The 13,256-nt window shown below is 38.3% G+C and overlaps 1 protein-coding gene across 1 annotated transcript in view; it reads right to left on the bottom strand.

Annotated features, from left to right (window-relative positions):
• Window positions 1-13,256, bottom strand: part of DCHS2 (dachsous cadherin-related 2) — a 226,263-nt gene that overhangs the window by 117,327 nt on the left and 95,680 nt on the right. The window contains exon 2 of the mRNA XM_031464355.2: window positions 3,283-3,474. Coding sequence (XP_031320215.2) covers window positions 3,283-3,474 — 192 coding nt within the window. The remainder of the gene's footprint in view (window positions 1-3,282; window positions 3,475-13,256) is intronic.

Raw genomic sequence — 13,256 nt, 5'->3', positions numbered from 1 at the left:
AGATTTAAACTGATTATGCAAATCTAGGATGGTCTTACACAATTGTCTCAAAATCTGTTAAGAATCTATTTCTGAAGACTTTATGAGTAAATGTTTGAGTGCATATATTGGGCTTTAAATAATCACATAGACTTGAATTAACCTAAACTCCTCTGTTTACTCTTGCTTTTGGTTCCTACTTCTTTACTTACATAGAAGCAAAAATTCCTGAAACCACACAGACAGAGGTTGGTAAAATCTAACCAAATAGATCATCGTAATTTTATTGAATATAAATGACTTTATTTTCAAACTGGTTTCTACATGTTTACTTGTAATAAATATATTTAGACTCATTTCTCCCATCAATTCATGTCTTAAGTAGGTGGCTTCTTCCACTAATTTCAAAAGAGAAAGATTAGACCAGAAAGGTGTTAGCAATATCTATGTACACATGTGAGTAGTAAGCAGATAAAAAAGAAACAAGGAAAGTCTCGAAAACAGACTAAGTGAAAAAATAAACGTGTAGCATAGTGTGTACAGAAGGCTCTCTCTGCTATAATGTAATGGAAGTTCAACAAGCTTTTTCTAAAACACACTTGGAAATGTACATTGTCAGGAACAATCAAGGCAACCTTGAAAATGAAGGGCAAAGCTAAACAAATACATGATAGTATGACCTATTATAAAGCTCATATAATTAAGAGAGTATGGAGCTAGTGCAAAGGTAGACAAATAGGTCAAAAATAGGGTGTAAAAAATAGACACACATACAGTCACATGATTCATGACAAATGTGACGCTACAGGGTAGTGCAGAAAGAGGGATCATTTCAGTAAGTGGTCCTGGGTCAACTGAATATTCGTATTGGGGAAAAAAAAAAACCTTCCTTCCACTAGATTGAAAAAATAAGTGCAAAGAGTAAAACAATAAAATTTTTGGAAGGAAACACAATAGAATACCTTCATCTCCCTTAAAAGGACAGAAAAAGTATTAGCTGTAAAGGGAAACAAATAGATAAACTGAGTTTTATTAGAATTAAGAGTTTCTGTTCCGAAATAGACTCATAGACATAGAATACAGACTTGTGGTTGCCAAGGGGGTGGGGGGTGGGAAGAGATAGACTGGGATTTCAAAATTGTAGACTAGATAAACAAGATTATACTGTATAGCACAGGGAAATATATACAAGATCTTATGGTAGCTCACAGAGAAAGGAATGTGACAATGAATATATATATGTTCATGTATAACTGAAAAATTGTTCTCTACACTGGAATTTGACACAACATTGTAAAATGATTATAAATCAATAAAAAATGTTAAAAAAAAAAAAAAAGAGTTTCTGTTCCTCTAAAGACTCCATTAAGGGAGTGAAAAGGCAAGCCACAGAATGCAAGAAGATATCTGCATGAATCCATCCAACAGAGGGCTTGCATGCCAAAAATGTAAAGAATTCATAGAAATCAGTAAGGAAAAAAATCCAACAGTACAACAGAAAGTGGGTAAAGAATTAAATAGACACCTCACAAAATAAGTTATACAAATAGCCAACAAATATATGAAAAAGTGCTCAATTCAGTAGTTATCACAGAAATGCAAAGTAAAACCCCAGCGTGATGTACCACCACGCAGGTACAGAACTCCTATACTTAAAAAGACATTAAATTCCAAATGTTGGGGAGGATGTAGAAGAAATGAAACTGGTGGGAGTATAAATTGGTACAACTATTCTGAAAAGTTGTTTGATTTTCTTATAACCTAGCAATTCCATTCCTAAACATAGACCCCATATAAATGCTTACTTTTGTTCCAAAAACTACATGTATAAGACAGTGAATAGAAATATTATTTGTTATTTGTCATAGCCTAAAATGGATTCTGTCAATTACAAAACAGATTAAAAATTATTGCAAATTCATATAAAATAAGACTATAAATAATGAGAATCAATGAACTCTTGTTACACACCCCAGTGTGAATGGTACTCACACATAATGTTCCACAAAAGAAACAATAAAAGCACGTACAGTATGAATGCATTCACTGAAAGTTTAAAAACAGGCAGATAACGTTTAGTATTAGAAGTCAATAGTGACTATCCTTAAAGGGTGGGCGGGATAGTTACAGTAAAGGGCCAAGGGAGGGGCTCCCAGAGTACTGGTAATGTTTCTTCATCTGCTTCTATGCATGCATTTTCATTTTGCAAAAATCCATTGAGCTGTACACTTCTGATTTGTGCAATCTTCTGCACGTACTTTATACGTTAATATGGAAGTTTACCAAAAAAGATGTAAGAGCTGAGTTGAAAGTCCCTCACTGATCCAAGATGAGTCAATTAATAAGAACATCAGAAATGGTAAGATAAGCAACATGCGAAATGCATCGAATATATTAGCATCCAAGAATTTATCATCAAACTAGGAAAAAAGTCATCAGTAATCTTTGGAGATGGTAAATTGCACCCACTCATATTATTCTAAAAACTGACAAAATTAAGTGAAATAAACAAGCATTATCCTGCCTTTCTTGTATGAATTAAATTTCAGCGTAATCAAATAGTTGATGAGAGAGCACTTTTCTTAATTGAAGGATTTCAGATAATAAATGCAAAAAGAATAATAGAATTCAAAAATCACTCTGTTGAGACCCTTAATGAAATAATGTACGTATCTGCTGATGCAGTAGGAAGCACAGAGCACCCCCTAAATAAAGCCAGAACTAATCAGGTCTCTGGCTTGAAATGCCAGTTTATAGGAACTGCAATAAAAGAACACAGTAAATGAATCCTGAGGATGTAATCAGCCACATTTAGAATACGGAAAATTTACAGGACAATTGATTTGATTTTTTTTTTCAAAAAATAAATACCATAGGAGAAAAAGGTAAGGGGGAAGGATAGGGGCTGACTATTCCAGATTGAAATTTAAGGGCTACAGCAATCACATCCACTTGTGAACGTATTTGGATCTTGATTCAAACACGCCAACTGTTAAAAGACATTTTTAGGTAATCCAGTAAATTTTAAACGGAATGGATTTTAGCTATTATTAAACAATTATTATTAATGTATTGTAGCTGTGTTTTTTCAAAGTTATTATCTGCTAGAGATACTATTGAATTACTTATGGATGAAATGATACAGTGTCTGATATTTGATTCCAAAGACTCCAGCAAAGGACAAAAGTAGTGATTTATGAAACAAGATTGGCCAATTGTTGATTGATAATCCTCGGTACTCTGTAATGTATACACAGTGGTTCACTTTGCAGTATCTTTAAAATTTCATACATAAAGACTTACCCCATCTTTAGCTTTCACTAAGAGGTCATAGGTGGCTGGGTCTCTTTCCCTGTCGATATCCTGAGAAACGCAGATTCGCCCATCCAGTGGGTCGATCTGGAATGCTTGAGGCGCTTCATAGCTTTGGAATCCGGCATAAAGAGAATATTCCACAAAGCCATAGAGTCCTGCGTCTGCATCGGAGGCTTTTACCTACAAGACAGGAGGTGGATCAGCGAGGAAAGAGAAATGCTAGCACCGCCTTTCCACAGGTCGTGAATCACTGGCATGATGTGCACAACTGAGTGGTCCCCATGGCAACTCACAAAGTGTAGTGGTGTTCCCTCTCTCTTCTCTTACCTTCTGTGACAACTCACCCTCACTCTCCCCCTCCCTTTGGGAGTTCTCCTTCTCAGTCTCCTCTGCCCATTCCTATATTTCACACGATCTCTGAAAGTTTGTGCTCCCGAGGGCTCAGCCCTTAGTCCATTTGCCTTCTTCCTCCACTCACTATACCTAAGCGATCTCATCCAATCTCAAGGGTTTCAAACATCCATATGCTAACAACCTGACAGCATATCTGTGGATCCCCCCTCATCCCTAAGCCCTTCAAGTGATGGGCTCAACACCTTGCCCTCACCCTTTCAGTGCAAAACAAGGAAAGGCAAAGAAATCAGGTGCAGTTGCTAGCAATCCAATCCAACTGACAGAATCTACCCTGCAGCATGAGATCTGAATTTCCCAAGCCAGATTTCCTTCCGTGAGTAATGCCCCCATCAGAGTCCCAAACCGTCATGCAGACTGAACACTGCACAGAGGCACCCTCCCCAGGTGGTGTGTGGGAGGGAAAGCCAGCTCTGCTTTCCCAAACAGGCACACTGACATGGATCTCTAACTGTCCAGAGGAAAGGGTATCTTTCTCTTCGACCACAGATACCATTTATGTTAGCAGTGATCCTATGCCTGGAAGGAAAGACGAAGCAACTGGAACTATGGAAGCACTTCGCTTATTCATGCTAACTGTGGGAGCATACAGTGAGAAAGACATCAGGCTAGTGACAGAACTCCAAGTATCCTTGAGCTCTCAGGCTTGGTATAACGCGTTTGATTTGCAACCCAATACATAGGAACAGGAAACATCTAAATAGCGCTTACAATGAAAGAAGCACTTTAAGGGAGGATCAACCAAGAAGAAGAATGAGAGAAGAAGGAGGAAGAAAAGAAGGAGGAGGAGGAAGAGGAGAGAAAAAGCAGAAGGAGAAGGAAGAGGAGGAGAAGAAAGAAAAAAAAAGAACTCCATGCCACACAGCAGGTACCATTCGAACTGCTACCATACATTACGTACTTGTAACCTACAATGAACTCCATTTCGCAGATGATAAAAGTCAGGCCCAGGGAGCTAAAGCAACGTGCCAAAGACCACATAGCTAAAAAGAGTCAAAACTAGGATTCAAGTCCAGGCATTTGAGAAGCAGACGGCACACTCCTAACGAACGTGCCATCCTGCCTCTCGGGTGTCACCCCTTGTCATTTCATCATTGCATCTTTTACTTACTGAAAAAACACTCCCCCAATCTGCTGACCTTCCTTCAGTGAAGAAGTCGCTAGATCATGTGTAACATCATTCCAAATGACTTTTCACTTCACACGTGTGGCTTTCTCACCAGAACATCATTAACACAAAGAAAGGCAACCAACAGTGATGCCTGCGCTCTTGAGTCTTAGCTGGACTTTCTGTTTTCCGCGGCCAAATTCCAGCTGGGTCCCCATAAGTGGAAAACTAGACAAAGTGATGACCATTGAAAATAAAAGGGAATTAAGTGGATCGATTCAGAAAGTCCAACAACCAAACCAGTAGACATTCCGTTAAAAGAAAAAAAAGAGTGGAGAACAGAGACAATGGAAGAAAGGAGCAGCTGGTCTTTGGTTCACAGAACAGATAACTGGTGGGGCTCCCAAAGCCACTACAACAAGAGGGGAGAGAGTGGAGAAGGCAGTCTGGTTTTTGACTTCCTCAGCCCAGAAGTTAGGTTTAGCTCACATTTCACCGGACAGAACTAGTTACATGGCCCCAACCTAATTTATAGGGAGACCAGGAAACACAGAGGACCACAAAGGTATTAGCTGAATACGGTCTCTGTCACAAGTGCCACTTCATCTCAATAGGAAGGCAAGCCCATATGATTCTGTAAGTCTCCAAGTAGCCTCTACTATGTAGTGAAATTTAAGTAAGTGGAAAATCATACCCAGTGAAGGTTCCCCAATGTTCTCCTACTACAGATTTAGTTTTAGCAGTCCTACATATGTCTGTAAGGCTCTTTGGAGGGAAGAAAAATAGAAGACAATCAATCATCTACTTTTTTTTGCAGTATGGTCAGTTACAATGTGTCAGTCTCTGGTGTAGAGCACAATGTCCCAGTCATAAGTGTACATACATATATGCATTTTCATATTCTTTTTCATTAAAGGTCATTACAAATATTGAACATAGTTCTCTGTGCTATACAGAAGAAATTTGTTTTTTTAATCTATTGTTATATATAGTAGTTAATATGTGCAAATTTTGAACTCCCAAATTTATCCCTTTCCACCCCATTTCTCCCCAGTAATCATAAGATTGTTTACTATGTCTGCAAGTTTGTTTATGTTTTGTAGATGAGTCCATTAGGTGCCTTCTTTTTTTCTTTTTTTAGATTCCACATATAAGCAATATCATATGGTATTTTTCTTTCTCTTTCTGGCTTACTTCACTTAGAATGACATTCTCCAGGTCCATCCATGTTGCTGCAAGTGGCATTATTTCATTATTTTTTATGGCTGAGTAGTATTCCATTGTGTAAATATCCCACAACTTCTTTATCCAGTCATCTGTCAATGGACATTTAGGTTAATATTCTTACTATCTATACTCATTTAACTCCAGACTGAAAAAAAGATCTACTTTTCATCAATACAATATAACTTCAGAAGCTAAACCTTAATTATTATGCTTCCCGAAGGAAACCCCATCCCAGTAACATGTTCAACAACCACAAGCTCTCAAGAAGCCTGCCCTTCATCCCACTCTAACTTGAGTATATAACTGGAGTGTGACTTTGGGGGCTACCTGTGTAGTCTAGCCCAGTGTTCTGCATCAGGGGCAAGTTTGCCCCCATGAGAACATTCAAGCATTGTCTGGAGACAGTCCAATTGCCACAGCTGGGGAGAAGGTGCTGCTGGCATCTGGCGGGTTGAAGCCAGAGATACTGCTAAGTCATACACAGAATAGACCCCACAACAAAGAATTTTCTGGCCCAAGATATCAAGAATACCAAGGCTGAGAACCCCTGCATATGATGAGACTCTTAACAATTGGCAATGTTATTTCCCTCTTTAATTTTTTTCAGGTGATGACACAGTCTTTTCAATTTCTCTTTGCTCGCATCCATCTCATATCCTCTGGCAAAATTATTCATCCTGTGCAACCAGTTAACATGCTTGTGCGTTATTCTTCCCATCAGATGGGTGGAACCAGGAAATCCACAAACTACCCCACTACAAAGAATTAAATTGCAAGTACATTTGGTCTATTCCATGCTGGCAGCTGTTAATGATTTAGTAGCTTCAAGTTCCCAAAGACACCAAATATATCTTCTAAAACCATATGGTATTCTCAATAACTTTGGCTTGATTGGAAGATAAATACAATGAACTTCAAATTTTGAAATTCATTCTCAGTGTATAATAGCACATATTAAGAAGCAATTTGGCTTATATAAAACAAATTTTCTTATTTCCACTTTCAAGAATGTTTTCTCATCTGAACCTTTGGCAAAGCAAAATATAAGGAGGCAAAAGCAGAAGGGTGCTGATCCCAGTTTACGTCAGCAGTTCAGATCCTGAGTTCCAGAGTCATAAAATAAGGATATATTCTTCCCTGTGTTACTCAGCTCCCTAAAAATACTGACCTGATATTCCAGAACAGCATATCCTGCCTATTAATAACTGGTCTTGAATGTCTATAATTAATTTAGCATTTTTAAGAGGTCCGTATTTTCCAATATCTATTGACTTACACATAAAATTTAGGTAATTTATAATAAGAGAAAATGGAACTGGCTCTGCCTAATTTTCAAGAGGAAATCCTGGTGAGTAAATACGTTCAGTGGGCCCTTTCTTCAGAGATGGCTGTCAAATCAAAGTGAGAAGCATCTGTTCAGAGTCTATTATCACTATCTTTGGTGTTAAATTGGGGATCTAGGGACCTCGGGAGGCTCTTATACCTAAATCTATTCTGAGAGCCACAGTCCAGCACCCTCCATGCCATCCTTGTGTTCCTCATCTCAACCTCAATTTTACCTGTTTTGGACTGGGATGAATTTGATGACTTTTACTTTCAACTTATTCTAACTGAGAACTGTTCTCTCTTAGTGTGAGCTTTCACAAATTTAATGGAGGCATTATAAAGATGCAAAATATTAATATAATATTAATAGTTCCCTGATTCCATTATTAGGGTCCTGAAACTTAAAGAATTTTCACCACTTCCTTCCTTTTAACTTCTGGGTAAGGATTTTTCCATATGAATGTGTCATGGAGACAAGGCAAACTGCCTCTTGAAAATATGTTCTCATACCCTACAAATAGGTCGGATCTATTTGCTTTCCTCTCACCAGCATAGCCTCCCTCTTTCTGGGAAGGTCTCTTCTTCAACAACTGGGCAACTGCCCAGCCAACTGGCACCCAAAAACCCAAAAGTCAACCAAAAGTCAAGGGGTGATATATTGTTAACAACACCGTCCCTTCCTACTGCTGGGCAATCACATCACTCAACTTAGTAGCTGCTATATAAAAGCCTCAGAGCCCAATCAAAAAAAAAAAAAAAAAAAAAAGAAAAAAGAAAAGAAAAAGAGCAATGAAACCAAAGCATCCTAGAAAAAAAAAAAAAAGGCTGTATTTCAAATGAAGTTTAAAATTAAATAAAACATTTTAATTTTTTTCTTGTTATAATTTCCAAAGTTTCTGCCATAAACATAAACTAGTGTGAAGAAACAAGGTTGTTGACACAACACGCTCACACATAGAACTTCAAAAAGAAAGAAGGAGAAAAAGAAATCACCAGATAACTTTTTACATTTGACGTCCTTGGCCAACCAAAGATCCTACAGCTGAAACAGGATAATAGTCCGATGGAAGTTGGATTCAGCATTGGGGACTACAATGGAATCAAGTAGGCCACTCTTTGAACACAATTTTGGCAAGGTGGCCAATGACCAAGTCTTACCAAGTCTAATAAGCAAGGCTGGGTCCTTATTTTCTACACCCCTTAGCTGCCTGTCACACACTTAATCATCTTCTTATTGGAACATCTCCTCATCAGACACCGCACTCCAACCCTCCTCCTGTTGGAACACCTCGCTGACTCCTTTCAGTTCCCTTTACTGGCTCTGTTCTCTTCCTGTCCTCTGAACTCTGCAGTGCCCTGGAGCTCAGTCTGGGGACCACCTCGCTTTCAATCCACACTCATTGTCTGAATGGGGTTGAACAGTGGTCCCCCAAAAGAACTGTCTGCCTCCTAATCCCTGGAAATCATGGATTTTATTTATCAAAGAGTGACTATTACCTTGTATTGCCAAAACTGTGATTAAGTTAACAATTTTGCCAGGAGTTTATCCTGGATAATCTAGATGAGCCCTTAATCCAATGTCCTTGTAAGAAGGAGGCAGAGAGATGTGGCAGACAGAGGAGGAGGAAGCTACGTGAACACGGAAGCAGAGAGTGGAGTGATGGGGCCCCAAGTCCAGGAACACTTCACAGGCATCAGAAGCTGGAAAAAAACAAAGAAGGGTTTACCCACTAGAGGCCCCAGAGGAGACAAGGCCTGCTGCATTTGGAAGTCTAACCTCTAGAACCATAAGCAACAATAATTTCTATTGCTTTAAGCCATGAAGTTCATGGTTATTGGTTACCAAAGTCCTAGGACACTAATCCACAACCCTGAGTGATCTGGCCCAAGCCCAAGGCATTAAACCCACGTATATTCCCCCAATGTTGTATCTTGGTCCTGCCCTCCAGATTCAGGCATCATCCTGCCACCAATTACACCTCCTCTTAGGCGTCTAATAGGCACTTCAAATATAATATGATCAAATAAAACTCTTCAGTCCCACTGCTCCAAAATCTGCTCTTCCCCCAGTGTTTTTAGTGACTGGCACTACGATTCACTTACTGTATCGCAGCCAGAGATATTACTAAAACAACAGAAAATTGTGTCACCCACCCTGAGAGCACGTATCTCTACACGACATTATATATTTTTATTTGTGTGGGCAGTATTTGTCTTCCCTGCTGCAATCACGCTGATCTTGCTCCCTGCTGCATCTCCGGCACCCACAGCAGCAGTGCCTGGCTCATACTGAAGATGCTATAAAAATGTGCGGCGTGAATGAATGTATCTAACGCTATGTATAAAATGCAAGCATGGTTTAGAAATAGCTTTCAGAACTAGTCTCTCTAGTTTGACTCTTAGGGAAAACACAGAAGAACAAGACAGCCTTGCAGACACCACGGACACCCTCCGGAGGTTCACACACTGCCCAGCCATGGTCAACCCACCATGGTTTTTTTGACACAGCCATAGCCAGCGAGCTCTTGGCCCATGTCTCTTTTGAGCTGTTTCCAAACAAAGTTCCAAAGACAAGCAGAAAACTGTCATGCTCTGAGCACTGGGGAGAAGGGATTTGTTACAAGGGTTCCTGCTTTCAGAGAATTATTCCAGTGTTTACAGGTCAGGGTGGTGACTTCATATGCCAATATGGCAAAGGCAGCAAGTCCATCTAAGGGAGAAATTTGATGATGATAATTTTATCCTGAAGCATATGGGTCCGGGCATCTTGTCCATGGCATATGCTGGACCCAATATGAATGGTTCCAAGTTTTTCATCTGCGCTGCCCAGACAGAATGGTGGAATGGCAAGCAGGTGGTGCTTGGCAAGGTGAAAGAGGGAATGAATATTGTGGAAACCATGGAAAGGTATGGGGTAGGAATGGCAAGACCAAAGGGAAAAAAAATCACCCTTGCCCAAGGTGGATAACTCTCATCAATTTGACTTGCATTTTATCTTAACCACCAGACCATTCCTTCCGTAGCTCAGGAGAGCACCCGCTATTCCCTGCCTGCGGGCAATACCACATGATCTCTGTGTTCTCACTGCACTTCTTCGGGTTCCATATTTTCCTTGTCCCCCTCTAGGTCTTTCTGGATGGCAGAGTTAAGTTTATGGTTATGAACTAAAACTTAAACAGTGACAGCAACAAGACATTTCACAACACCCAGAAAACACTCATTGAGGAATATTTTTTTAATTCCCAAAACACAATCTGTTCACCAAACTATATCATCATAGCATAAAATCCAAAATGCTAAAACTGGCAAAAGAAAATGAAAACTATCTTAAGGCATGTGGAACCATTCAAAAGTTGGAAAAAAAACTGTATTTTATTTTCAGAGAAGTTGACCAAGCTGTTAGAATAAACGGAATATATACTATCATATTGCAATTTTAAAAAAGGTTACTGTTCTGATAACATGTTTTTATTGCCTTAATTAAGGAGTGGGATTAAGAAACCACTAATCCTGCTACTTCTTGCCCCACTCTTTCCCCCAAAAAAAGCCAAAAGAAATTTTGTGAGAAGAGACCAATGGGGAAGGGTGAGGTTGTAACTTGTTCTATGAGTTATTACAAAGTAAACAATTGAAAAACAGTGTGATCTGAAAACAAAAAAAGTTGGCAGGCAGGTCCATAAAGACAAAAGTAGGACCTGAAACAGATCCTGGTAAACCTAGTTTTTTCTCTAATACAAAGAAAACATCATAAACCACAGAGGAATGTGGGTTTATCCACATAAGTTGCTAGAAAAATTGGCAAAGTACATGGGGAAAAAATCAAGTTTGATATTAACCTCACACCAAAATAAATTATACACAGATATGTTAAATGTAAATAATGAAATCATTTAAGGCACAATGAATATATAGGAAAATTCTTGACTGATTCTTGCACTGGAAAGAAATTTCAAAGCAAAAAGGAATTACAAAACTAAAACAGATGGACAAAAATCACAAAGGGAAAAGTCAATGCAATGACTACATAACCATTTAAAACTTCACTGTGTCAAAAACACCACACACAAAAATACCTAAATGCAAATTTGGTATAACGTCTGTATGAAATGAAAAAAAAAGTGATTATGGAAATAAATCTTTAAAAATAAACATAATATTGATTTCTCATTACCAAAAAATTAGGCAAAGGATATGAACAATAATTCACAGAAGAATAAATATATTTAAATATTCAGCAGGGGGGAGGGTATAGCTCAGTGGTAGAGTACATGCTTAGCATGCACAAGGTCCTGGGTTCAATCCCTAGTGCCTCCACTAAAAATAATAATAATAATAATAAAATATTCAGCTTCACTAGTGACAAAGTAGGTGTAAAACAAAATAATATTTTTCACATACTGGCAATCATTAAAATTGGCAACCATTAAAATAAAATAGCAAATTGGCAGTCATTCAAATAATACATTAAGTGTGGCAGAGATGAAATAAATATGCATTCATTTTTAAAGCCTATCTGGAGAATAACTTTGTTTTTACCACACGCATATGGTAAACATTCTCCCAAACCTGAAAATATCCCTTGACCCAGTTAGTATATTTCTAGGAATATATGTAGACAAATATTTGTATAAAAGACATATAATGTAGCATTATTTATTCTAAACCCCAAAAGTCCATAATAAAAGAATTATTAAATAAATTATACTTCATCCATAAGATAGAATTCAACATAGCCATGGAAACTGTGTATACAAAGACACATGTTTAGTAAAAAACGGCCAATAAAAAATTACATATAAAATACCTCATTTATGCAAAAAAAAAATCCAACATATAGAACAAAAATGAAAAGGAAATAAAGCAAAGGAGGGAACACTTCCAAACCCATTTTGCAAGGCCAGCATTATCTTGATACAAAAATCCTCAAGAAACTATTAGCAAAGCAAATTTAATAATGCATTCATGAAGATCCACTAAATGCAGATGTATGGGAGTTGCAGTAAGGCCTGGGGCATTACTGATTTCTGAAGCAGGAGTCTGCAAACTTCTTCTGTAAAGGGCCAGAGAATAAATATCTTAGGCTTTGCAGGTCATAAGGCCTCTTTGACAGCTATTCAACTCTCCCATTTTAGCAGGAATGAGCCGGAGATAACATGTCAATGTGTGGCTTTGTTCCAATAAAAGTCTGATTTACAAGCGCCAAATCTGAACTTCATGTCAGATTCACTTACCACAAAATATGATTTCTCTTTCTCTTTTTTTTCCCAATCATATAAAAATTCAAAAACCATTCTTAACTCACAAGGGCTACAAAAACAGGCAACAGGCTGGATCTGGTCCCTGTGCCTGGACCGGGGTTCGTCAACCCCTGACCTAAAGCATCGGGAGAAACATTTTGTTAGAAAACAGTCAGCACTTCAGGCCCAAGAGAGTGACTTGAAGTGACTTCAGTCTAATGTGTGTCAGGGGCTCATTTGAGATCCTGCATTTGAGCTGGTTTTATAGGCAAGTTCACCCTCCTTTCACCGCCGCCTCTGTGCTGTATTCCTAGAGAAAAGCTAAATTATAAAAAAGAAGGAGCAACAATACCTGTGGAGGAGGAAGAAGAAGAACCTAAACCATTTTCTTTTATTTCGGGCCCCAGCCAAATGCTTTCACTAAGTTCAAGTTTTGTATCATGCCTTCATGTTTTACAAAAGTTTCTTTTAATAACGCTTGTCATTGGAAAAACTAAAACTAAAAACATTGTCTACTTTTGTGAAGATCCTTTTAACCTTAAACACACACACACATACACACTCAAATCAAACAAAAACTAAAAACCCCAAACCCTGCAATGTACCTCTGCTGAAAGGAATCAAAGGAAGCTCAAGTTAGAGGAACAGAATCA

This window comes from Camelus dromedarius, chromosome 1 (assembly GCF_036321535.1).
Source record: "Camelus dromedarius isolate mCamDro1 chromosome 1, mCamDro1.pat, whole genome shotgun sequence".
In the NCBI taxonomy this organism is placed as follows: Eukaryota; Metazoa; Chordata; class Mammalia; order Artiodactyla; family Camelidae; genus Camelus; species Camelus dromedarius.
The sequence above is the reverse complement of the archived record's forward strand: the minus strand, read 5'-3'. Positions and strand labels throughout refer to the sequence as shown.